The sequence below is a fragment of the Meles meles genome, chromosome 10, assembly GCF_922984935.1.
Source record: "Meles meles chromosome 10, mMelMel3.1 paternal haplotype, whole genome shotgun sequence".
NCBI classification, from domain to species: domain Eukaryota; kingdom Metazoa; phylum Chordata; class Mammalia; order Carnivora; family Mustelidae; genus Meles; species Meles meles.
In genome coordinates this window covers 29617787-29640908 of record NC_060075.1, presented here as the reverse complement: position 1 = coordinate 29640908, position 23122 = coordinate 29617787, and the positions used below count along the sequence as shown (strand labels likewise).

The window sequence follows — 23122 nt, the reverse complement described above, 5'->3', positions numbered from 1 at the left end:
AACTGCACCAACCATCCATCGGGGTCAGGGATTTTCCTGATCAAAGAATGATCAGATTGGCTAGCAACCCAAACACAGGACTGCTTGACTCATCTGCCTAGTTTTCTCATGAAAAAAACAAAACCAAACAACAACAACAAACTAAACTTGCTATCAAGGGCTGGCTGACTACACCAAAGGACCATGGCAAATGGAACACCATCACCAACTATGGTCTTAATCCTTTCCAGACTGAAAGGGCAATGCTTTACAGGGATAATGCAAAAACACTGGACATTGTGGAGCTGCCACGGCAAAATCATGATGCTAAGGAAGGAACTGTCGAGTGGAATGAAATAGGTTTACTGTCCTATCACCAAAACACCTGTCTCTTAGAGTCGACAAGTGCTTCCGGGATGGCGCACAACAGAGTACCCATCCTTCTACTTAGCCTCCTCAAATCCCAGAGGACTTCATCTGGCACCTGTCACCTACGCTTTATAATGCAATTACATGATACGCTCCATCAAGACACACTTGTAGACATTCAGACCTTCCTATCTTTAACCATTTCTGAGTGCCCTACAGAGTTAACAGTGCCCACTGCCAGCTAACTGGCTGCTTAACATGAAATGATGACTAGTCTTTTGCTCCCACAGCTAGGCAAATCTAGGAAAGAAAAAAAAAAAGTGTAAGACAGGAAAGGAAATGGAAAATGACAGGGAAGAAACATCCTCCTCTTTCCCCTAGAATCGCAGAGCATCTCATTAGTTATTCAGGAACAATGCTAATATTTGCCTCTACCATCTCCACTGCCCTCTCTTACCAGAAGTTTAATTTATATTGATCTAGAATAGGTAGGTGGGATCAACAGGCATCTCTCCACCCTTAAGGATGCAAAAGCCCAAAGATCAGGCAACTGCCCATGATAACAAATAACTCAGCAGCAGAAGGCCCAGAATCCAGGGATCCTGACAGGGCCTGGTGCTTGGTACAGTACTCCGTCTGACACCAAACTACCACATTCCCCTAACACACTGCCAAAATTCAACTCAGTAGGTAAGGAAGAGTAAAGAAGAACTATATGTTCGTTCTAATTTCCTAACCTGAAACAACTAGGACTACATCCTTCAAGGAGCAGGAAGAGAATGGACTACTGATACTCACCAAGGGCCAGTGATGCTGAGAAGTGCTGCTTGCACAGAGCTCCTTGTTTCTATTTAGAAACGCTCCAAAAACACAGAAATGAGACGGCAGGGAAGAAGCTTCACTACTAACCAAATCAATCCCCGTACCTCCTGCTTCTGACCTTCTCCCCTCCAAAAATCACTTATTTTCAAAAGCAACTACAAGTTGTTTACATGTTTAGCGCAGAAGAGAGCAAAATACCAACAGGCTCTGAGCTCTTACCCCCAAGGATCTAGCAGAGTGCCTGGACACAGGCACACTCTCACCAAGTGTTTGCTAAACAGATGAATGGTGAGAGGTGACACATTCCTTCTTGATCACTTAAGACCAAAGGCTTGAAGACTGTGTATCACATGACAGTCTTCACCACTCATTTCCCAGCAATCACGAGCATGTGCAACCAAAGATAACTTTTCCCTGTCCCTTACAGCAAATATATGCAACCGTTACTGTTTAAGATTAAAATATTAAAATGAATATCAAGGTTATAATACATCAAAGTTCTAGACTAAATTCAATACCAAGTGAGACCTGAGCCTACACTAGACAAGCTATATACACCACAGACATCAGATACACGCACACATACATATATACATCCGCGTATACAACACACACACACACACACACACACACACCATTTATTGAGTGCCTTCCATAGAGCTAAATGCTATATAAACACAATCGCATTTACACAGCTTTTCAAGGTATTATTTTCATTTTACAGAAAAGAAATCCAGGCTGAGAATTTTTAGGTCACTTGCCTAAGGTCACATAACTAGTTAGTAGTGGAAGTGAGTCTTCAACCAAGACCTAGTCACTGACCGTGGACTATCAGAGGAACTAGGAGGATATAAAAGCTCTAAGGCAGGGAGAAGTTCGAGATGGAGAAATGCACTGGGAACAGAATAAACAGATGGTGCCAGAAGGAGCAGGCAGGTGAAGACTAGCACAGACTAGCACCTCCATACTGGTAGAGTTCTAGAACTTCTGTTACATAGAGGTCTCCGCCAGAGCTAGTCACCATCCAACTGTGGACATAAAGGGGCCTGACCATACCACAACACAGTCCCCTCATTCTTAACTTTCCGTAAGATTCTCTCTTCCTTCTAGCCATGGACTGCGCTAATCTGAGTGTATCCCTATTTTTCACAAACCAAAAAGCATACTCTTTAGACATTGTTGCCTTACTGTAAAAATAAAGGCTATAAGAATATTTCAAAGCAACCAGATTTTCTTAAATTAGAAGAGATTAATCACACTAAAGGCAATAAATGAACAGCTAATCTTCTCTCTTTGCTCATCAAAAGCAATCCCTTCAAGACCTACACTAGGAACAGTGCCAAACATAAAATAAGTACTCAGTGAATAACTGTTTATTGGAATTAATTGTCAGAATTGGAGAAATGAACCAAATGAAAATTTAATTTCAACAAGAATGAATGTAGAATTACATGAGGAAGAGAAAACTTGCTTTGATTATTTCAATAACCATGTTTAATTAATGTACTTTTTAAAAAGAGTGTGGAGACACATGTTCATCAATAGTCAGTCTTGCCATATTCCAAGATCATTAAAAAAAAAAAAAAAAAGACATTGTAATACATTTTTTAAACCACAAACAAGCTTTTAGTTTCTGGGAATATTTGCCTTCAACAATTGAAGAGCTACTCAAAAAAGGATACAAAGGGTCCAAATTTCTAAATTTCCACAAGGCCATCTATGAACCCGGGTATCTCTGCTTAATGAGCATGATGTTGGATCACCTGCACCTGATTCTACAAAAGGATGGAAGCACACAGCCTCGTTTGTTCACCCACTCCAACTTTAGAGACTTCTAAGAGATGCTCCCCCCATAGGAAAATAACTTGGCTTGTGGGTGAGAAGATGATAATTACAAGAAAGACTATCTCGCTTTTGAGAAATTACAAGTTACCTTCTATGTTGGCAAAACATGTAGTAGAAATTTCTAGGTAAAGTGTGCCTTTCCTCTAGGGTCTTGGCTGTGCTGAAGGACAGGCAGGACTGGGAGAACACACACTTTTTCATGATCAAGGCAGGAAGAGGTCATCAGCCTCTCTCGTTATTTATGCATCTTTTTATAATGTTTAAAGATAGTTACCTTAATACTATGAACATCAAGCTGTGTTTTGCAATTTCCTCAATATGCTGCCTAAGGAACAGATGTTCTTACACATAACCTCCCTGATACAGATTGAACTCGAACCAGCAAATATTTCCTTAAGCAAACATACATTTTACTGAATTGTTCACGTACACTAGTTTCTATTTAAATACACATATAGAAAGATGCAGGCTTTTAAACTTCATGACTTCTTTCTCTCAAAAAGCCAGAATTTAGCAAAACCAAAAATCAGTCTCACTAGGTTGTCAAAATTGTTTATTTATATGGGCATTTTATTCTATTAGGCAAATAAACTTAATGTGCAAGAACACAAATATTAAAGCCATCACTTAAAAAAATTTTGTATACTTTTCAAAGAAGTTTGTCCAATTTGTGATGTATTGACTACATAAAAAAGGAGGCGAAGTAGTGATTTAGTCTGTTATATATATCAGCTTTGTTCTTAATTTAGAAAAAGATTATTTACTCTCTCCATTAGCCATTTAAATAAAAAAGTTATGCAAAAAATAAAACTTTTTCTACTGAATTAAATATCTTACCTGCTACCCTCATGTTTCGTTTTTCAGTCTATGGCACTTTTCATTAAACAACCTCCTAAAATCAAAAGAAAAGGCAAACATCATTAGGTCTAGAATGAGCATTCCTGCCTAAGATTGAGTTGGATTTGAAGTATATATAATAAACTAATTAGACAAATGTCATGACATTTCTAAGTTTTCTACCAGTATGGACATGGGGCCTGGCTCCTTCCACTGGGACACAAAGCTCCTGAGAGCAGGGTCCCTGTTTTATACCGTTGTGTCTCTAGCTCCCTAACTTCGGCGAAGAGCTGTGACAAGTCTTGCCATCAAGCATGTGAACGGAAAATAATGCCCCTTATTACTCTCAGTGATTTAGCACTTGTAAGGACTTTAGATACTGGGTCCCAAACTTCCAGTTTGCAGGTGGGGTCCAAAGAGGTGACGCTGCTCGTCCAGGCATGGAACATGTTACTAGAAGAAATGGGGCTGGGACGCAGGTCTGCTGGCTCCCCACTCTCGGGCTCACTCCAGTCTACGATGCTACTTCATTTTTCGTACAATAGAATTCAGGGGCACTATGACAAGGACTTTACAGCCAAGGTTTATTTTAATACCAAGATCCTCTTTCTCTTCATGGTTTCAATTTAAGTTTGTAAAAGAATATATTCAAAAGTACAGGATTACAATTTTAAATATTCTGGTAATTACCATTATTGACAGTGTGTGCTACACATCAAATAAAGAAACTAATCTCTAATATTATTCTATGAACAACAAGAAATAGATGCTGGGGGAAAAAAAATCTTTGTATATGTGTGTTTCCCTCCTAGGAAGTAACTCCAGATAGGTGAAATTTTAAAAAGAAAATGAAAAAGCAAGTGAATAAGTTTGACAGGAAATTCATACTCAGATTTAACTAGACAGAGGTCTCTCTCTCGGGCTACTACACCTACCTACAGGAGAGGAATTCAAAAGTACAGGAGAGGAATTCAAAAGAAAGTTTTGATTAATGAATCTGATACCTTTGTTTTAGACGGATTGCATTTGCTACTGATGTTTCAATGTTGATGCCTGATCTAGTAATTCACAGAATGTTTTAAATAAGAATAGCAGCACATCCCTGAAGGGCACAGAAAGGGAGTGAGACACCCAGTTTGTTCACTCACCAGCAAGAGACAGACCAGGTTGGGGGTGGTGAGGACCCAGGGGCCAGTGCTCTTAGGAGAGCTCCCCTTCTTCTGCCCAATTTACCCTCAAGAAAATATCAACATTTAAACTAACAGTGAATGCAGCATTATTGATTTCTTTTCCTCTGTTATCTGAACAGAATATGAAAGCCAGTGTTATCAACCTATTTAAGCTAACTACTTATCCACAGGCTAGGGAAATACTAAAAGAAAAGAGATACTAAAGTATCCGCAAGTCATCACATAAAAGCAGAAAAGAAAAAAAAAATCCTTGGCTTTTCAAATGAAATCCCTGACTGGTTTCAAATTCTCCTTTGACTTCCAACAAAATGGAACACTACGCTCACAACACACACAGACCTTTCCTCCCAGTTAATATTCCAAAATAACTTTGCTCTTATCTGAATGTGGCCTAGAAAAGTTTTCTGGAAGCAGGATAAGCGGTTGGCCAGAGGCACGCTGTTCTTTTTCACTCTTTCCATTCCCTGCTGAGGAGGCCACACCCTGTACCCGCAGTGAGGGCCTCACCAGCCCGCCCCTAACCACACTGTCCCGCTAGCCCGCTTCTACACTGATACTGATAGGACCACTGAAACTATAAATGTCTACAGGAATTCATGCTTTCCACTAATTTCTGAGAGAACATTTCACAAAATCTCTAAACTAAAATCTCATAAAATCTCAGCCATAACACATTTTTAATTCTTTTGCTTACGACAAATTCACGATGCCAAGAGTGCAGATCAGCCAGCATGGGGAAAAGTACTGGATATATCTGCGAGCAAATCAAGGAACATGTTTACAGCATGCTAATTCCAAGCCATTCCTAACTTGTCTTCTTAGGATGACATTTAAAAACAAAGAAAATCATTACATATAATCATCTCAAGAAGAAAAAAAGCAGGAATTTAGTGGAATATACTTGGCATAAACCTCAGGCTGAACCTCCAATGATCAAGCAGGGATAAAACAGCTTCACAGAAAATTAACACAACAGCAAAAGGGTATAAAGTCCTTCGCTAGAAATTCACAGCTCTTTAATCCATAAGCAACAGGTAAAATAATTTATAGGTTTTTCTGATACACTCATTAAAAATTAGAGCTATTGGGGCACCTGGGTGGCTCAGCGGGTTAAAACCTCTGCCTTCAGCTCAGGTCATGATCCCAGAGTCCTGGGATGGAGCCCCGCATCACATCGGGCTCTCTGCTCAGGGGGGAGCCTGTTTCCCCCCCTCCCTCTCTCTGCCTGCCTCTCTGCCTACTTGTGATCTCTGTCTGTCAAATAAATAAAATCTTAAAAAAAAAAATTAGAGCTATTTTCCAAACCAGAATACTGGTGGCAGGAAGAACACTTGCAGGATACACTAAAAAAGGAACAAAGCCCAAAAAACCTTTGATAGTACCTTTGCTGCTCAAGAGTGTAGCATCAGTCAAAACAAATTTCAGTGTTTAAAATAAATGTTCAAACCCTATCAGGCTGCTGATGTGTAGAAGTGCACAATCACCTGAGAGTCCACTGCAAGGACGGGCCGCCACCGTGCCCCGGGACAACAGAATAGTAAGTCTGCGACCCAGACTACAGAACAGGTCCCACATTAGGATCTCAGACCAACATCCTGAATTTCATTGAATTCCTTGTCATTTAAACATTTCCTTTAACCCAACGACTGACTTTCCTCTAATCTGGTCAAGTTTTATTAAAACGAGGCCTGCATCAACAGGCCTCAGCCTAGAATCAATCAATTTGAGGACAACAGATAAAAACACAAGCCAAGTGATACTTTCATTCTCTCCTTGAGAAGCAGACTTGAATTACAACAGGTGAATGACAAGACCATTTTATATCAATAAATTAAGCCATAAAAGCAATTATTTACTAGGAGGGGAAGGTCTTGCCAATTAAAATAAACTAAGTAATAACGCATTCGGCAGTGTTTTTTGTACACATGCTTATTTTATGTAATCTTTCCAGTAGGCCCCTAGGTGTAGTGTGCTTCGATGGCATTAGAGATGAGGTCAAGGGATTGATCTTAAGTCACACGAAGGCTGAGTGAGAAGCTGACACCACAAACATGCTTCTCTCACCTCAGCAGCTCGCGGACATGCTCTAATAGAAGCAACTTGCTGTCAAAATTCCACGCCTATCAATGTGGCTTTTGCAAACTGCTCTGGGAATTGCCAACCTGTGCTGCCAACCACCCACTCCAGAGATGCGACATTCGTCAGAATGATTAAGCACATGTGTGAGAACACCCCTTGAAGACATGAAGACAGAAAGAAGAAAATGAAGCAGACAGAAACACCCACCGATGTCGTACTAACAAATGACAATCAACTAAACTGGGAGAAAGTACTGTAAGTCATTCTCCACAAACACAAAGAAACTATCCCGTAATCCAACCCAACTTTAACTGGGTGCTGGTCAAAGGGCAATGTCCCAGGCACCAGTGAGGGAAGTTCAGATGACTGTTAACACTCATGCAAAGTAGAACTTTTCACAAGGACGGAGAAAAACAAAGGTCAGGGCAAGCAGACAGACAGAAGTATATTTAGGCCCTGGGATGGCTAATTTTTTGCGTCAACTTGACTGGGCCATGGAACACCCAGATATCTGCTCAACATTATTGTGGGATTGCCTGTGAGGGTGTTTCTGGCTGAGCCTGATAACTGAGTAAAGCAGTTCGCTCTCCCCAGTACGAATGGGCCTCATCCAATTGGCTGCCTGAACAGAACCCAAAAATCTAAGTAGGGGGGAATTTGCTCTCTCTGCTCACAGTCTGCTACCTGGAACATCATCTTCAGCGGCCTTTGAATGGGGACCAAAACTTACACACCAGCTCTCCCGGTTCTCTGGATGGAGGAACCAATGTCATGGCTCCCCCACCTGCCGGGGACTTCTCAGCCTCCACAACCCAACTGAGGCAGCAAATTCCTTATGATTATCCATCAATCTCAGATATCGTATCTCCTCTCAGTGCAGTACCTCTAGAGAACCCAGACCAACGACAGGCTTGCTCCAAATCATACCACAGGAGATTACATTTTCAGTCGTAGAGCAGTTAAAGAGGGAAATCAGCAAACACTGAAAACAAAAGGACTCTACACCTAAGGGTGGGGGGGGGGGTATTCTCACATAGTTTACAAAGAGAAGTATGGTGTTAAAAATAATTTGCAAAAAATGCCTCCATTTATGCAAACAAAACAGAGCAAAAGTTGGCAAACTTTCTGTAAAAGGGCCAGGCGGTAAATATTTTAGCTTTTGTGCCCCATACATACAGTCCCCACAGCAACTCCTCTGTTCTGCAGTTGTAGCTGCAAAGCAGCCACAGACATATGGAAACCAAATGGGCCCACTGTGTTAAAATAAAACTTTATGAATACTAAAATTTGAATTTCGTAAAGTTTTCAAGTTATCAAATAATACTTTCCTTTTGACTTTTTTCCCCAATCACTTAAAAACTTAAAAACCTATCTTGGCTCATGAGCCACAGTGACCCATGGGTGGTAATCGGACAACCCGAGACCAAGAAATCAAAAATAAAATTTAAACTAAAAACAAAGTTTTAAAATAGACCTTGCTCTACTATTCCAACATTTCTGGCAGGGTTATTTGCAGGACACAAGTGCCACAAGGCTTCTATTCGTCCTCTTGGAAGTACTACTAGAACTGCAGGACAGACAGAACCAGCCTAAATTCTGTGATCTGTACACATCACACATTTTCACACTCGGCTGCTCTCCAGGGGAAGAAGCATAAACTCTATGAGGAACACAATGGAACTTCTTCAAAGGGAAGGAAAAAAATCCTTCCCTTGCTATATATGAAGCAATCCATCCACAGCAAAGACAGGTAGAATCTAGACTCTGGAATGTTTTCCAAAGCAATCCCAGCAGGTATAAATAAAGAAATGGATAAAAGTGAATGTTATTACAACCCATTTCATTAACTGTAAAATTAATGTTGGTGAGGAGAACGGACACTACTCTTTTCTTTACATAGGTATTTAAAAGGGATTATTTTTGTGATAGCCTTAAAGGGGAGGTTGTATATATCAGATGTCTGATCAACTTTTAAAATTGCAAATATTAAGTTCTCAAAAATCTTTACTTTAAAAAACAACAACAAACTATGACTCCAGTGGCTGCAAACTCCCATCAAGTCCCCTGTCTCACCGCAGACTCTCCCTTGTCAGGCTGGAAACATTTTTGAAATAAGAGAATGAAGAGACGGGAGAAGACTGCATTCATTTGAAAGAACCAGGACATTTAAAAACTGATTATAATATCTGAGCTGCTCTCATTGCTATAAATATTATGAATTTAATAGAATTTGGTGTTATTAGCACTAAATGGTTAATAAAAAAAATCCAATTACTAAGTTCTGAAAGTATTTCAGTACTAGTGGACCTCTCTTGATTCTCAACCCTAGAAAATGCAGCCAATTAAAGAATCTTCCACTTTTACATCCACACGTTACACACCTTTTAAACACTGGGTAGGTATAACCTAGTAATAATTAAAGAAATAAATTTTTTTTTGCTTAGAGAGAGAGGTGCATGCAAGCAGGAGTGGGGAAGAGGGGCAGAGGCAGAGAGAGAGAATCTTAAGCAGGATCCAAGCTCAGTGCAGAGACCACCATGGGGCTCGATCTCATGACCCTGATATCATGACCTGAGCAGCAATCAAGAGTCGGACACTTAATCGACATGGCCAGCCAGGAATCTCTCAAGGAAAAAAAAAATTTTTTTTTTAAAGATTTTACTTATTTATTTGACAGAGAGGCAGGCAGAGAGAGAGAGAGAGAAGCAGGCTCCCTGCTGAGCAGAGAGCCCGATGCGGGACTCGATCCCGGGACCCCGGATAATGACCTGAGCCGAAGGCAGCGGCTTAACCCACTGAGCCACCCAGGTGCCCCAAGGAAAAAAATTTTAAGTGACTATCTAACAATTAGAAAAGTATCCCAGGTTTTTAAAGTACCAAACTAACCTTCCTTTGACTAGAAGAAAAAAGGAACAAAAAATCAACATAACTTTTTCTTTGGGAATGGGAAGAGATCTGCATGGATTCTATAATGTCAAGAACAACCACATTTTCAGGTGATCACTGAGGACAAACATGAATGTAACTACTCCTTCTGCAAGGAGCTTTCAAAAAGGTGAGACTGTACAGCAACAGACCAGAAACTGAAATAATGGCTCAACAGAACCAATAAAAAAGTCTTTGGGAATGGAATTTTAATTTCCTATTGAAAACTTTGCGATGAGAGGGATATAATCTATGCCTAGATTTCTTTCTTTCTTTTTTTTTTAAAGATTTTATTTATTTATTTGACAGAGAGAGATCACAAGTAGATAGAGAGGCAGGCAGAGAGAGAGAGAGAGGGAAGCAGGCTCCCTGCTGAGCAGAGAGCCCGATGCGGGACTCGATCCCAGGACCCCAAGATCATGACCTGAGCCGAAGGCAGCGGCCCAACCCACTGAGCCACCCAGGTGCCCCTCTATGCCTAGATTTCTTACGTTATTTCAACTACGATCAACTGGCTTTTCTTATCTTGTAATGCATCATATTCAAATTACACTAAAAAGAGGATTAGTATCTAATTATGGCTAAGAAACAAACAAAAGTGTACTATGAAAAAACACAAATGAGCCAGTTCTAACTCCCCTTTAAAATGCTAGCCAAAGCCCAATATGAAGCATACTGGGATTGTTCTGGGTGAATTCTGCTTTCCTCCACAGTCCACTGTAAGCACCTGTACCTTGTTTTTATTTGGTTCTCCTGGCAGGGAGTAGAGAGAGCAACCCTCGGAAAACTTCTACGTGATCTACAGTAGCTAGTAAGATGCCTTTCTTCTAAGAATGAAATACGACAGAGTATAAACATCAACCTGTCTCTCCACTTACAAAAGCGAAAGGGCGGGGTACCTGGCTGGCTCTGTGGGTTAAGCCTCTGCCTTCAGCTCAGGTCATGATCTCAGGGTCCTGGGATCAAGTCCTGCATCAGGTGCTCTGCTCAGCAGAGAGCCTGCTTCCCTCTCTCTCTCTCTCTGCCTGCCTCTCTGCCTACTTGTGATCTGTCAAATAAATAAAATCTTAAAAAAAAAGGGGCACCTGGGTGGCTCAGTGGATTAAGCCGCTGCCTTCGGCTTAGGTCATGATCTCAGAGTCCTGGGATCGAGCCCCGCATCGGGCTCTCTGCTCCGCAGGGAGCCTGCTTCCTCCTCTCTCTGCCTACCTCTCTGCCTACTTGTGATCTCTCTCTCTGTCAAATAAAAAAAAAAAAAAAAAAAAATTAAAAAAAAAAAAAAAGTGAAAGGGCCCTGCTAAGTAAAATCAGGCAGGTGCCTCTCCTAGACCAACTTCACCCCAAAGACAGAGGGAGAAGCAACCACACTTGGCAGACCACCCACGCTACTTCCCAAGAGCAGATATATTTCAACATGATTCACCTCAACGTTAAGAACTCCCTAGTACAACTCCTTCAACCAAGGTGAATTAGCTAGAGACCTAAAGTTCTTACCTCTTCAGAACTCTCAGGTATCAGATTTCGGAAATATTTCAGTTGTTCAACAAGCTTTTTAAGCAGGTTTTCTTTGAATACTTCAGGTGATTAAAAACTGAATAGACACGTGTTCTGCTTCCCCTCCCAAATCTAAGAGGGCTAACCGACTTTTTCCTGACAAAAATATTTCCTTTTCGAAGATGACACCACTGAAGGAAGCACCGCGTGGGGCTGTTCTTCACTGAATTCTCATTAGAGGAGAAAGAGTTGTTCGAACCCACAGGCACTGTCACTCAGTACCTCATACGCCACGAAGGCACTTCTTGAGCTGGCAGCCAGGGTCCAGGTTTTCTCAGAGAAAGAGTTCTGTTTACCCTGATTATTACCACTATATCCTGTAACCACTCAAGACAGGACAGTGGATGGCTGGTATACAAGGATATTACCAGCTGCCGACATTAATGAGGGGCAGGGACTCTTAACAGAATAAGGCTAATAAGAAAGAAATCAAACAATCAAGCCACATGTCAGTGTGACATTACATTAATATCTCAGTGAATTGTAATTACAAAATGGAAATCACTGATGTACCAAAAAACCAGAAATAAGACTTCTGTATGAACTGAACTACCAACATATAAATGGACTGGAAATGGATAGGGGGAAAATGATATGGGGCCATACTGGAGTGCATTACACCTTCCATCCAGCTAGCCTGCCTTTTAAAACAAGTCATCAGTATACTCTTCATTATAGATAAATGCAGGTAAGGACACCTTACATTAAATTGTACTGTAAACAAATACTTTACATGGTAAAAGATCTGAAGAAATGCTACACTGTAATTCTTGTATCTCATGGCTTCTATGACTCATACTAATTATTTACTTTAACAGGGGTCTGTGGTTCCTGGGGCACCTGAGATGATTTTATTGATTCCAAGGTACACACTACTTCCCTCATTATAACATGTCTTAAACTGGAATGAGTTTACAACCACATTTTTCCCCACAGTAATATACGAAATAATGGTGTACCTTACAAATATCTTACGTTCAATGAAACAGCATATCTGTGTCTTTGAAGCCCTAACTACAATGTAACTCAGCATGGACGCCACCATTATTGGTGGGCTTTTTTAAAATGCAAATTCCTGAGCCCAGAATCCCTAGGAGGATTAAAACTCCTGCATGTTAATGAGCTCCCCAGGTGGTTCTCACTCTCACTTGGATCTGAGAACTTCAGATCTACAGTATGGCTACCCAAACACACAGAGAAGTCTGGAGATGGGAGCAGGGGGTGAGGCAGATCTAGGCCACAAAAGCCCAAAGGTAAAACTCATAAAACAAGAATTTCATTCTTTCCTTAACGATGAATGGAAATCAGCCTGACTCTGGGCCAGGTCTCCGGTTGGGGTGAGGAGGGAAAGGCAGGCAGTGAATAAATCTGGAGATAATGTACTGAGGAATACAGCTCTTGTTTGCAATGGTTACAATGGTACTATATTCAAAATTACCCAAATGTTTTCTTGCAGTTTCTCCTCACCTACCAAAGCAGAATTTCTCTTAAAAAGCTATAATCCAGTGGAAAAAATTAAACAGTGATCAGATTTCTGTAACTGAGAGCACGAACATGCCAAAAACAGAAAACAAAATGACATTTAGTTCTGCCAGCTCCCTCAGAGTTCTACAACTGTGGATTACACAGCTGTAATGTAAACCACTTAGTCCTACCCCGTACCATCCTGGAAAAGAAAGATGGACAGACGGAAACAGGTATCATTGAAAACAATGGCAGAAATAAAAACGAAATACATTTTAACTGTAAGAAGTTCCACATATGTAGGGTAAAGAAGTGTCCAGGTCACAAACTGCAACAACAAAAAAGATTAGAGAAAGTCACAAATTTCCACACAGTGTAACTATCTTCATCTCCTAAAACTATTTTACATTGTATCAGATGAAAAGTCACAAGTTCCTATTCTGAATGAATGTTTAAGAATTCCCCCCACAGACCTGCTGCACTGATGGTCTTTATTTTTTTTTTTTAAGATTTTATTTATTTATTTGACAGAGAGATCACAAGTAGGCAGAGAGGCAGACAGAGAGGGAGGGGGAAGCAGGCTCCCTGCTGATCAAAGAGTCTGCTGTGGGGCTCCATCCCAGTACCCTGAGATCATGACCTGCGCCAAAGGCAGAGGCTTAACCCACTGAGCCACCCAGGCGCCCCTAAGACTGTCTTTAAATAGTCTGCAGAATTTAAATAGTCTGCAGAATTTAACTGACCCAGAGCAGACATAGTGCTGTCGGTCAAACCTTCCATGTGAAGAAGTGGAGGAGCAGAGCCTTTCTGTCTGTCCTGGATGGCGCACCATTTCTACCACAAAAGCTGAATGATAGCAGCCATTTGCAAAGAGGAAGTAAGAAGCTTCTGGCATAAAATTCCTGAACCAAGGAAGAAGTCCGTCTTTGTTGATCCTTCAAAACACACTGAATGATCACTTAGTTGTAGATACCGAATGGTATTGATAATATGCCTGATACCATACTGTGCCTTAAGAACTATGATAACAATTTAGGAACTGACTCGCTGCTTCAGATGACCGCCTAACGTTTTCTCCCCAGCACACAAAAACTCACCAGGGGCCATCAATGGATGAATGAATGAACAAAATGTGGATTGCATCCACACGTGGAATATCATTTAATCATAACGCGAATGAAGTACTCTTCCATGCTGTCCTATGGACATCACGCTACATCAAAAAACCTCGATCTAAGAGAGCACACCTTGTGGCCTCAATTTATATGAAATATCCAGGACAGGTAAACCCACAGGGACAGAAACCAGACTAGTGGTTGCCAGGGGCTCAAGGGAAGGGGTATGAAGAGTAGTTGTTTCATGGATATGAGGTCTCCTTCCAGAATGATGAAAGTGTTTTAGAGCTAAACAGAGGTGATGCCAGCACACCACTGTGAATGTACTAAATGCCACTGCATTGTACACCTTAACACGGTAAATTTTATGTTTAAAGGAATTTCCTAAAGAAGGAAATCGGGGGGGGGGGGGAAAATAAAAAACAAACCTGACCAGAATAAGACTAGAAAAATCATAAAGAGTAGATGAAAAAATTAATTGGATTAGAAATCAGGGAAATCTAAGTCATCTTAGAATGGCTTCAATCAAATGCAAGAGGCCAATGAAAAAGAGAATGAAAGAATACCAGTGGGTATGCAGTGGGAACTTAGAAGAACTGGAACATTTAATTTCCTCCTCTGAGAGAAAAGTCAGCTGACTGTATTTCAGAAGCTGAATAGAAGTCACAAAACCTCTTAAAGTTTAAATATCTTGGGAATCTTGCTCAATCTCCCCAAATTAAGAAAATAAGGCTCTGTGTGGAATTAAATAATTTGGCCAATGCCATTTATGAAGCAACTAAATGCAGAACTATTGCTTAAAATCCAGATATGTGATCCGAAGGACAGGAATCCTTCTGGACTAAGTACAAAACAAATGTCTGCTACTGTACTAAGTTCTGAACTAGCTGGATTTTTATGAGACCTAGGGCCAAAATTTGTTGATTCCTGGGTCTTGCACCTTTCAGCTTTAAGAAATGGGTGTAAAAATGAAGAAAAAAAAGAGAGAGAGAGAGAGGGAAAGAAAGAAAGATTCACTGCCTCAAAGAAAATAGCTTTATGAAGGTCCGGGCTATCTTATTCAAAGAATCCACGATACCTATAATAACTGGCACATAGGAGGTACTTCAATATTTTTAAATGAATTTTTGAACACTAACACTCACCATTTAAGATTTAAAGTAGGTGGTAAAAAAAAAAAAAAAGACTCTGATAATCCAAAACTAAGACTACCACTTTTTGCCATTCAACAATCTCTTGCCCCTCTCAAATTACCTTTCCTTGTTAATGTATCTTCATCAACTATTAAGTATTAATTAGCAACACTTAAGGTAGCAATCCAAATTTTGTAATTATAACAAAATATCTATTAAGTTTATTTTGAAAGCCACTTTAACCCAGTGGTGCTCAGTCTTATTTTGATTCCCTTTTGAAACACAAGTGCCCTCCCAACCATGGGGATTTTGGAGGAATGTGGCCTGTGGCCTTTTTAAAAAGCCTCATTTGTGTTCGATTTTAATAGATCCCAGGTTGAGAATCACTGCACTGGACTCTATATTTCTCACTATCAAGAAATACGAGTCTTTAGCGAGCTGAGAAAACGTTACATAGAATTTGTGTAAGAAAGCTTCTAACACCTGTATAAAAGGGGGGGGGGGCGGTGGTAAGTTCAGTTAACAGACAACTCAAGAGACTAGGGGCCTTCTGAAAGAGGTTACAATTAATGATATGACCTGAACTGATGCCAAGAGCATAAGCTATTAACTTTATTTTCTAAGTTAATTGGAGATCTCTTTGTATGACATGATGCACTGTATAAATACTAGCAACGTTTCCAAAAACTTGGTAAATCTGACAGTATACCCCTAAACCCGCAAGGCAGTCAAGGGTCCAAGGGGTCTGGCATCTACTGTCCCCATCAACCTTTACTTAACCTCTAGAGTTCACATTTTCATGTGTAAAAATAAGAAAGACAGATAAAAGGGCTCTGGCTGGTGAGAATAAATGTGCATATGAAAGCATATAGCACAGTGTCCAGTAAGCAATATAATACGACCTAGTATCGTATCTTGTATCCATATATTTCTGCCTTAAGAAAATAAAAACAAGGGGCGCCTGGGTGGCTCAGTGGATTAGGCCGCTGCCTTCGGCTCGGGTCGTGGTCTCAGGTTCCTGGGATCGAGCCCCGCGTCGGGCTCTCTGCTCCGCAGGGAGCCTGCTTCCTCCTCTCTCTGCCTGCCTCTCTGCCTACTTGTGATCTCTCTCTCTGTCAAATAAATAAAATTAAAAAAAAGAAAAAAGAAAATAAAAACAAAAGGTTCCGTCGATTAGACAGCAGCTCTGTATTTTATGAAACTTAAAAAGAGTGGGATGGGGGGAGAAGATGAAGAAACACAGCTAAACCTCAAATCATCAATGTGTCATTTAGATTATTTAGATCTAGGGTCCCTAACCGTGGTACAGAGTACAGAATTTTGAGGACAGTACCAAAAAAATGGGGAAGAAAAAGAAAGAAGAAACAGTACATTCATCAGTGACAGCGAATATCAATGAGCTGGATGAATTTTAAAAATGCGAAGTACCTCCAGTTTAGGAGACGCTGAAATTTTACAAGTGAGCCAAGACGGCCCTCCAGAGGACCACTGCAACACCCAGTTCACCGCCGCCTCTGTAGAGCCCTGGGCCGGGGTTTCCGACCGGGAGCCGGGGCCCCCGCAGGGCCGAACCCAGGTGCAGCCCGGCCGGGGCGCCCAGCGGAGAGCCAGGTGCAGGCGCCGCCCCGCCCTCCGCGGACCCGGGCAGGGAGACGGGGAGCCGGGGATGCACCGGCGGGGCGGCGGCCCGAACCCCGGCCAACCGCACTCCGGGGGCCCCGGTTCTGCCCGCGCCCCCCCTCTCCGCGGGATGCGCCACGACGACCCGGGCGCGCGCTCCGGGGCCCGCCCCCAGCCGGCGGTGGCCGCGAGAGCGGAGGATGAAGGTGAAGGTGGGTGCCCGACTCCCCCCAGACGCCCACCATCCCTCCCCGCCCTCCGCCGCGGCTCCCTCCTCCTCCCGCTCCGTCTCACCGGCCTCGCGCCTGCCTTCCGGCCTCTGAGCGGTCAGTCCTGCCGGAGGCCGACGGGACCCGCCGCCGCCGCCTCCCGCTCCTCCTCCGCTTTCCCCCAGGCTCCTCCGGCTTCCCCTCACCCCCGTGAGTGGCCTGGAGGAAGCCAGCTCGCCGCTGGGCCTCCTCCCCGCTTCCCCGCCGCGACCAATGGGCCCCCGCCGCCGGGAAGCCGCGCCCGCCCCCTGGCGGTGGAGGACCGAGCGGGCGCCCGGCCGGCCGGCGGGAAGGGCCGGAGAGCGAAGGGAGGGGTCGGCCCGCCAGCCCCCGCCCCGCGCTGCGCTGTCTGGACTTGCCACGTGGGTCCAGCAGCGGCGGCGGTTGGCGGCGGCTAACGTCCGGGAGTGGGGAGAAGGCGTCACGCCCCCCTCCCCTCGTTCGCATACTTTCATAATCCTGACCTTAAAGGCAGAAATTTAAAATAACCAGTCCCATTCTAGAGATTCAGTGACTCCATGAGATGGTCTTAATCAACCTAGGATCTCGGGCAATTACCCTTTGACTCCTCAAAAGATAGCTAACCTGTTGTAAAATGCTGCTGGCCTGGAGCACTAGATCGCTGATAACATTTGGCCCAGGGAAAACAAGCAGTGCGTGTATTTGCACGTCATTTTTATTTAAATTACTTAGCAACACAGCAGTTAGAAATGCTCTTCTCCTCTACACACATTTTTCCCCCCTACAGTTGTGTTGATAACTGGGAAGTCAATCCAAATCCCACTTTATGAGAGCTGATCCGACAACACAAAATCGTTTCATAGTTCATATCCACATCCCAGAACAATTAATAACTATTAAACGTTACTAAGTAGAATGTCAGGACAATACACGGTTGTAGAAATTAAATTGCATTAGAGAAATAATAGTTTACCATAGTTAAGTGTTCTACCAAGCTTCAGCTTTTCTCCAAAAATAAAAAACACAGAACCTAAATAATAGCTGTGAATTCTGCACTTTGTATTCCATCATAGGGAAAGGAAGCAAGGAAGGCATTCTGAGAGCCTTCTTTGTGCCAAGTACTTTGCTGGACGTTTGCCGGCCTTTGGGTATGTGTTCTCATTTAATGCTCACAACTCAGTCGAAATAGATATTATTTGCTTCTTACTTTGAACAAATCAAAAAATCCAGACTCCAAAATTGAGTTTAAATAACTTGCTCAAAAATACAATGTAGTAAGCTGTGAAATTGGAATTCCAGCCTAGGTCCATCTGTCTCCAAACAAATGAGGCACTTTGTCTCTTTTCTTTTTAAAAAAATTATTTATTTGAGAGAGAGAGAGTAGACAGAGGGGCAGAAGAAGAGGGAGAGAGAATCCTCAACAGACTCCCAGCTGAGTAGGAAAGCTAGAAGGGGGTTCCGTTCCAGGAACCTGAGATTACCTCAGCTGACATCAAGGGTCAGATACCAACTGAGCCACCCAGGTGCCCCAAGACACTTTGTTTCTTAGGGTACCTAAAATCACAACATTTACACTGCATGTATTTCCCCTAGTTCCCCCTATCCCACTGAAAGAATTTATGGAGCCTCTCAAATAGGGTGGTCAGGCCATGTTTATGAAATGGCTTTCTGACCCATAGCTGAATTGGCCTGTATGTAGAAACAACATATGCCATAGTCTTATAGCACCACACTTAAAACGACTTGTGATCTGAGAATGTGTTTAATATGTTCTGTGCCAATGGCCATGACATATAGGTTAAAACCCATCAATAGTAATGAAATTAATAATAGTGGGACACGACCAACATTTTGCTGTTTTCAAGTCACTTAAATAGGGCAAAAGCTTCAGAGTTTGTAGCACAACGTGCGAGGGTAAGTATTATTTCATGAAATATTTGTACAGTATTAAGTGTGGGTAAGTGTCTGGGTTACAGTGTCCTGCGTTAACGATGTAAATTCTATTTCTTCGTAGGACTGCAATGTTTGAAAGTTGGTAAGTGCTTCCTTTAGAACACCTGTTAGGCAACCAGTTGTTTCACCTACGTTTTGACTTGGTAAGAGGTGTAGGAGGCAGAGAAATTCATCAAGATTAATGATTAAGTTTAATGAGACAATAGAGAACTTTGCAGCTCCGGGAGGTTTAATCCAAACAGGTATTGCAATGTTATGTCACAATAAGCATTAATAATTTATATTTTTACAGCAAATATTGATTCTATATTTACTGCGTTCCAGGCTCCTTGTGAAGTCATTTAGCTGTATTAACTCATTTAATCCTCACAACAATCTATAATACAGAGGAGAAAATGTGGGAGGGAGAAGGAAAATTGCCCGAGATCCTATTGCTAGTACCTGGAAGCGCCAATATTCAAATCCACATGCTCAACCTCAAAGCCCACCCCGCCTTTTGTATACTCGAGAAGAGAGGTTCATTTTCTTCTCTTTGATGGTTGCAAAGATTTATATAAAACTCTAACATACTACACTATTTCCCATATAAGGATTACATAATATTGTTAAATATAAACCTTGATGAAAAACCTCAGAATTTTAATTGGACCCATTCTCCAACAGAATATTCGATTTGGCATCAGTTTCCTATATCTGCACTAGTAGATTGCCTGCAAGTATGGTTACCAACAATTCTTCCAGTCCGTGCAAATTCACGTCACTTACCATCAGGGGGTAGGGTCTGTATTCCCTGCTCTTGAACCTAGGCTGTCCCTAGGACTTTTTTTTTTGATCCCCTGGAAGTGATACTGGGTGACTTCTGAACCTCGAAGCTTCCATTTTCACTGCCTTGGGATCCAATCAACATATAAAGAAACTCTGGCTGCCAGAGGAGGAAAAACTACACAGAGAGGAACTAAGACCTAGTTAGGCACAAAACACCCCAGATACCCTACGTGAGGTCCCAGGTGTGTGAGTGCAGTGACCTTACACGTTCCAGCCCCAGCTAAGCTCCTAGCAGAATGTACCACATGAGTGACCCCAGACCGTAGCACCTGAGAACCTCCTTGTTACGACCAGCCAGCCCCACAGAATCCTGAGAATTAACGGTTTGTTGTCATTATAAGTTGCTAAATGTTGTGGTAGTCTTTTTGCACAGAAATAGATAACTGAAACATGGAAAGAAAAGTTTATTTAAAAAAAAAAAAGCTAACCAGCTCTGGGAGTAGGTTTACTTTAAAATATTAAAGCATGTTTATATTGGATCATACGGTCAATCCTATAAAGATACGGCCAGAAACTTGCCTCGCTTTTTGAAAATAGCTGGGGGCGGGGGGAGCAGAGGTAGAATAATAAAAACAAAAGTAAAAGTGTCAAATCTGATACCGACGCTGGGTCAAATACCACCCCCAGGTGCAATTTAAAAACTGTTGTTCAGAATGTTCTCAGTAATGGGCGTCTGGAACTCTCAAATGCCATCCAGTCTTTTGGTATACGTCTCAGGACACTAACCTTACTCCTCTCATCCTACCAACTCCTTTCCTACCAAGCCAAACCAGTCATCAGTTGAGCCAAGTGGAGTCCAAAGTAAGTATGTAGACTCCAAATTTCCCAAATTCTCTTTTTCACAGCCTGTGTTGGCCCAGTGATCTGGCTGGACCTTGACTGCATGCCTCACCATAAATTCCCCTGCTTTCCTCTCACCCTGTGTTTCTAAGGATAGGCTGCATCCCCAGTCCACGTTCCCAGGGCCATCCCCATTCTTACTGTCTTTTATGTTGCGGCTCTAACATTCTTTTACTTTGCTGAAGCAGTTAGGCGTTGTATAATGGATCGCTAAAGAAAGACCTGGTGATGACTCAGTGATACCTGAGCTCAGACCCAGTTATGCAGTAAAGGCTTTCCTCTGAGTATCCTTGAGACTATCATATAATCATTTTTGTGTCTACATAGTAGATTGCACAAGGATATCATGTGCAAGAGTGAAAGAGAAAGTGAAAGGGCGAAAGAGAAGTCTAAGAGTTATGATGAAGGACCAGGTCTTTGGAGGAAAAAAAAAGTCTTCCTTATTCCCTCAGTGCTAGGAGCCCCCAAGTCAGCTCTGGAACCAGTTAGGGGTTCTCAGCGTGGGGGTCACATTGACCCATTTTAACATGCTCTTTTTGGGTTCAGCTAAAACATAACTTTCCTTATTTGTTAATAGTTCTATTTTTTCAATATTCTAGAAATCTGTAAGGGCAAAAGAGTAAAGCTTAAAAAAGCTGGAACATCCACAGATTTCACAGCACATTTGATACTTTTACCATTTTAACACTCGTTTTTTTACCATTTTAATCATTTTAAGTGCACATTTCAGTGGTATTAAGTACATTCATGTTGTTGTGTGACTATCACTACCATCCACCTCCAGAACTCTTTTCATCTTAAAAACTGAAGCGTCCAATGGACCAAGTCCATGGTCCCTCCAGTCCATGACATCTACCACTCTACTTTCTATGAGTTTGACTTTAGATACCTCATGTGAAAAAAATATTATAGTTTAAAAGCTAGAACACTCACAGATTTCATGACATTATATTTGAAACGTAAGCAACATAGTCTATACAAAATAAGTGGGTTTTTAAATTATAAAACATACGTAAGATACAATGAAATCATATTATTACATATGTATCTGCATAAAGACTCTAGTTTCCCATCTATTACTACTATTCTACCAACATAAAAGGAAATTCTAGGTACTATAAAAATTTGGATTTTTAAAATATATTTTTGGGGCGCCTGGGTGGCTCAGTGGGTTAAGCCTCTGCCTTCAGCTCAGGTCATGATCTCGGGGTCCTGGAATTGAGCCCCACATCGGGCTCTCTGCTCAGCGGGGAGCCTGCTCCCCCCCCCACCACCCGCCTACCTCTCTGCCTACTTGTGATCTCTCTCTCTCTCTGTGTCAAATAAATAAATAAAATCTTTTTTAAAAAAATATCTTTTTGATTTACTCCCTGGGAGATTCTGGTTTGGATTAGATCTTTTAATAGACCTTTCAGTGTGGCAAAATTTGGCATTTTTGTCTTGGTGATAAATCATATTAAATGATACACTGAATATGGTAACCCACATCTAAAATATGTATTGGAATCATGACTACAAAGTAACTTCCCGTTTCCTGAAATTATGTACAAGTGTGTATTACAAACAATTATTAAGATTATTAGTGGTTTCTTCAGAAGAATAGTTTATCGTTCTGTCTTATAAAATATTACCTCCTAGAAAAATTTCTGACTCGGCACCAGAATCTAAAAACTACTTTTTGAAGTCTCACATGGCAGTGTTACCTGTTTGTAATGCCAAGCAAAGATGAAGAAACCATGGATCAGCCTACACACACACACACACACACACCCCTGCATATACGTAATATACACACAGTCCATAAGGTACTTAAAAATATGTATTTATCAAACCTTGGGAGTAAGTATTTTCTTTTTTTTTTTACTGCCACAGAGTGAATGGGAAAATATGACTATACCGCTGACATTCACAGAATTCTAAGTAAATGAATGAGTAAGCCTCACATTAAATCATCCAAAAACACTTTTTTCCACATCCCATTAAAAAAGAATCCACCAGAAAACCCTTTAAGAAGAAGCAACTGAGCAAATATGTAGTAAAGTTTGTGTTTCCCTAAAATATAATCACTTCAGTCTGTAACCTCAACTCTTGATTAAGAACTGATTATGGGAACCCTTCAGTCTAAGCACAAAAGGATTCACAGTGACTGGTGTTTTTATTAAACTTTAAGATCTCTAGTTACATCAAACTGAAACGCATTGTTTGCTTTGAAAAGCAAACAATCTGACCATTTGAATATGAGTAACAAAATATCATCCAGTTATTAGTACTGCATGAAGGTCTGTTCTCTAGCGGATTTCATGGTCACTAAAGATATTTCAGCCACACTCCAAGAAGCTCAA

General features: G+C 41.6%; 2 protein-coding genes across 4 annotated transcripts in view; one reads left to right on the top strand and one right to left on the bottom strand.

Annotated features, from left to right (window-relative positions):
• The window catches only part of FAM3C (FAM3 metabolism regulating signaling molecule C), a 56092-nt gene extending 38707 nt beyond the window's left edge, over positions 1 to 17385 (bottom strand). The window contains exons 1-2 of one of the 3 annotated variants that reach the window (XM_046020330.1): positions 17227 to 17385; positions 3853 to 3907 (exon numbers count right to left, since the gene is read on the bottom strand). In XM_046020330.1, coding sequence (XP_045876286.1) covers positions 3853 to 3865 — 13 coding nt within the window. In that variant the 5' untranslated portion in view covers positions 3866 to 3907; positions 17227 to 17385. Of the gene's footprint in view, positions 1 to 3852; positions 3908 to 16740; positions 16819 to 17226 lie in introns of those variants that run through there. The other 2 variants (XM_046020328.1, XM_046020329.1) reach the window with 2 other exon arrangements.
• Positions 16730 to 23122, top strand: part of LOC123951500 — a 130946-nt gene continuing 124553 nt past the window's right edge. The window contains exon 1 of the mRNA XM_046020251.1: positions 16730 to 17144. Within this exon, the coding sequence (XP_045876207.1) occupies positions 16730 to 17144 (415 nt within the window). The remainder of the gene's footprint in view (positions 17145 to 23122) is intronic.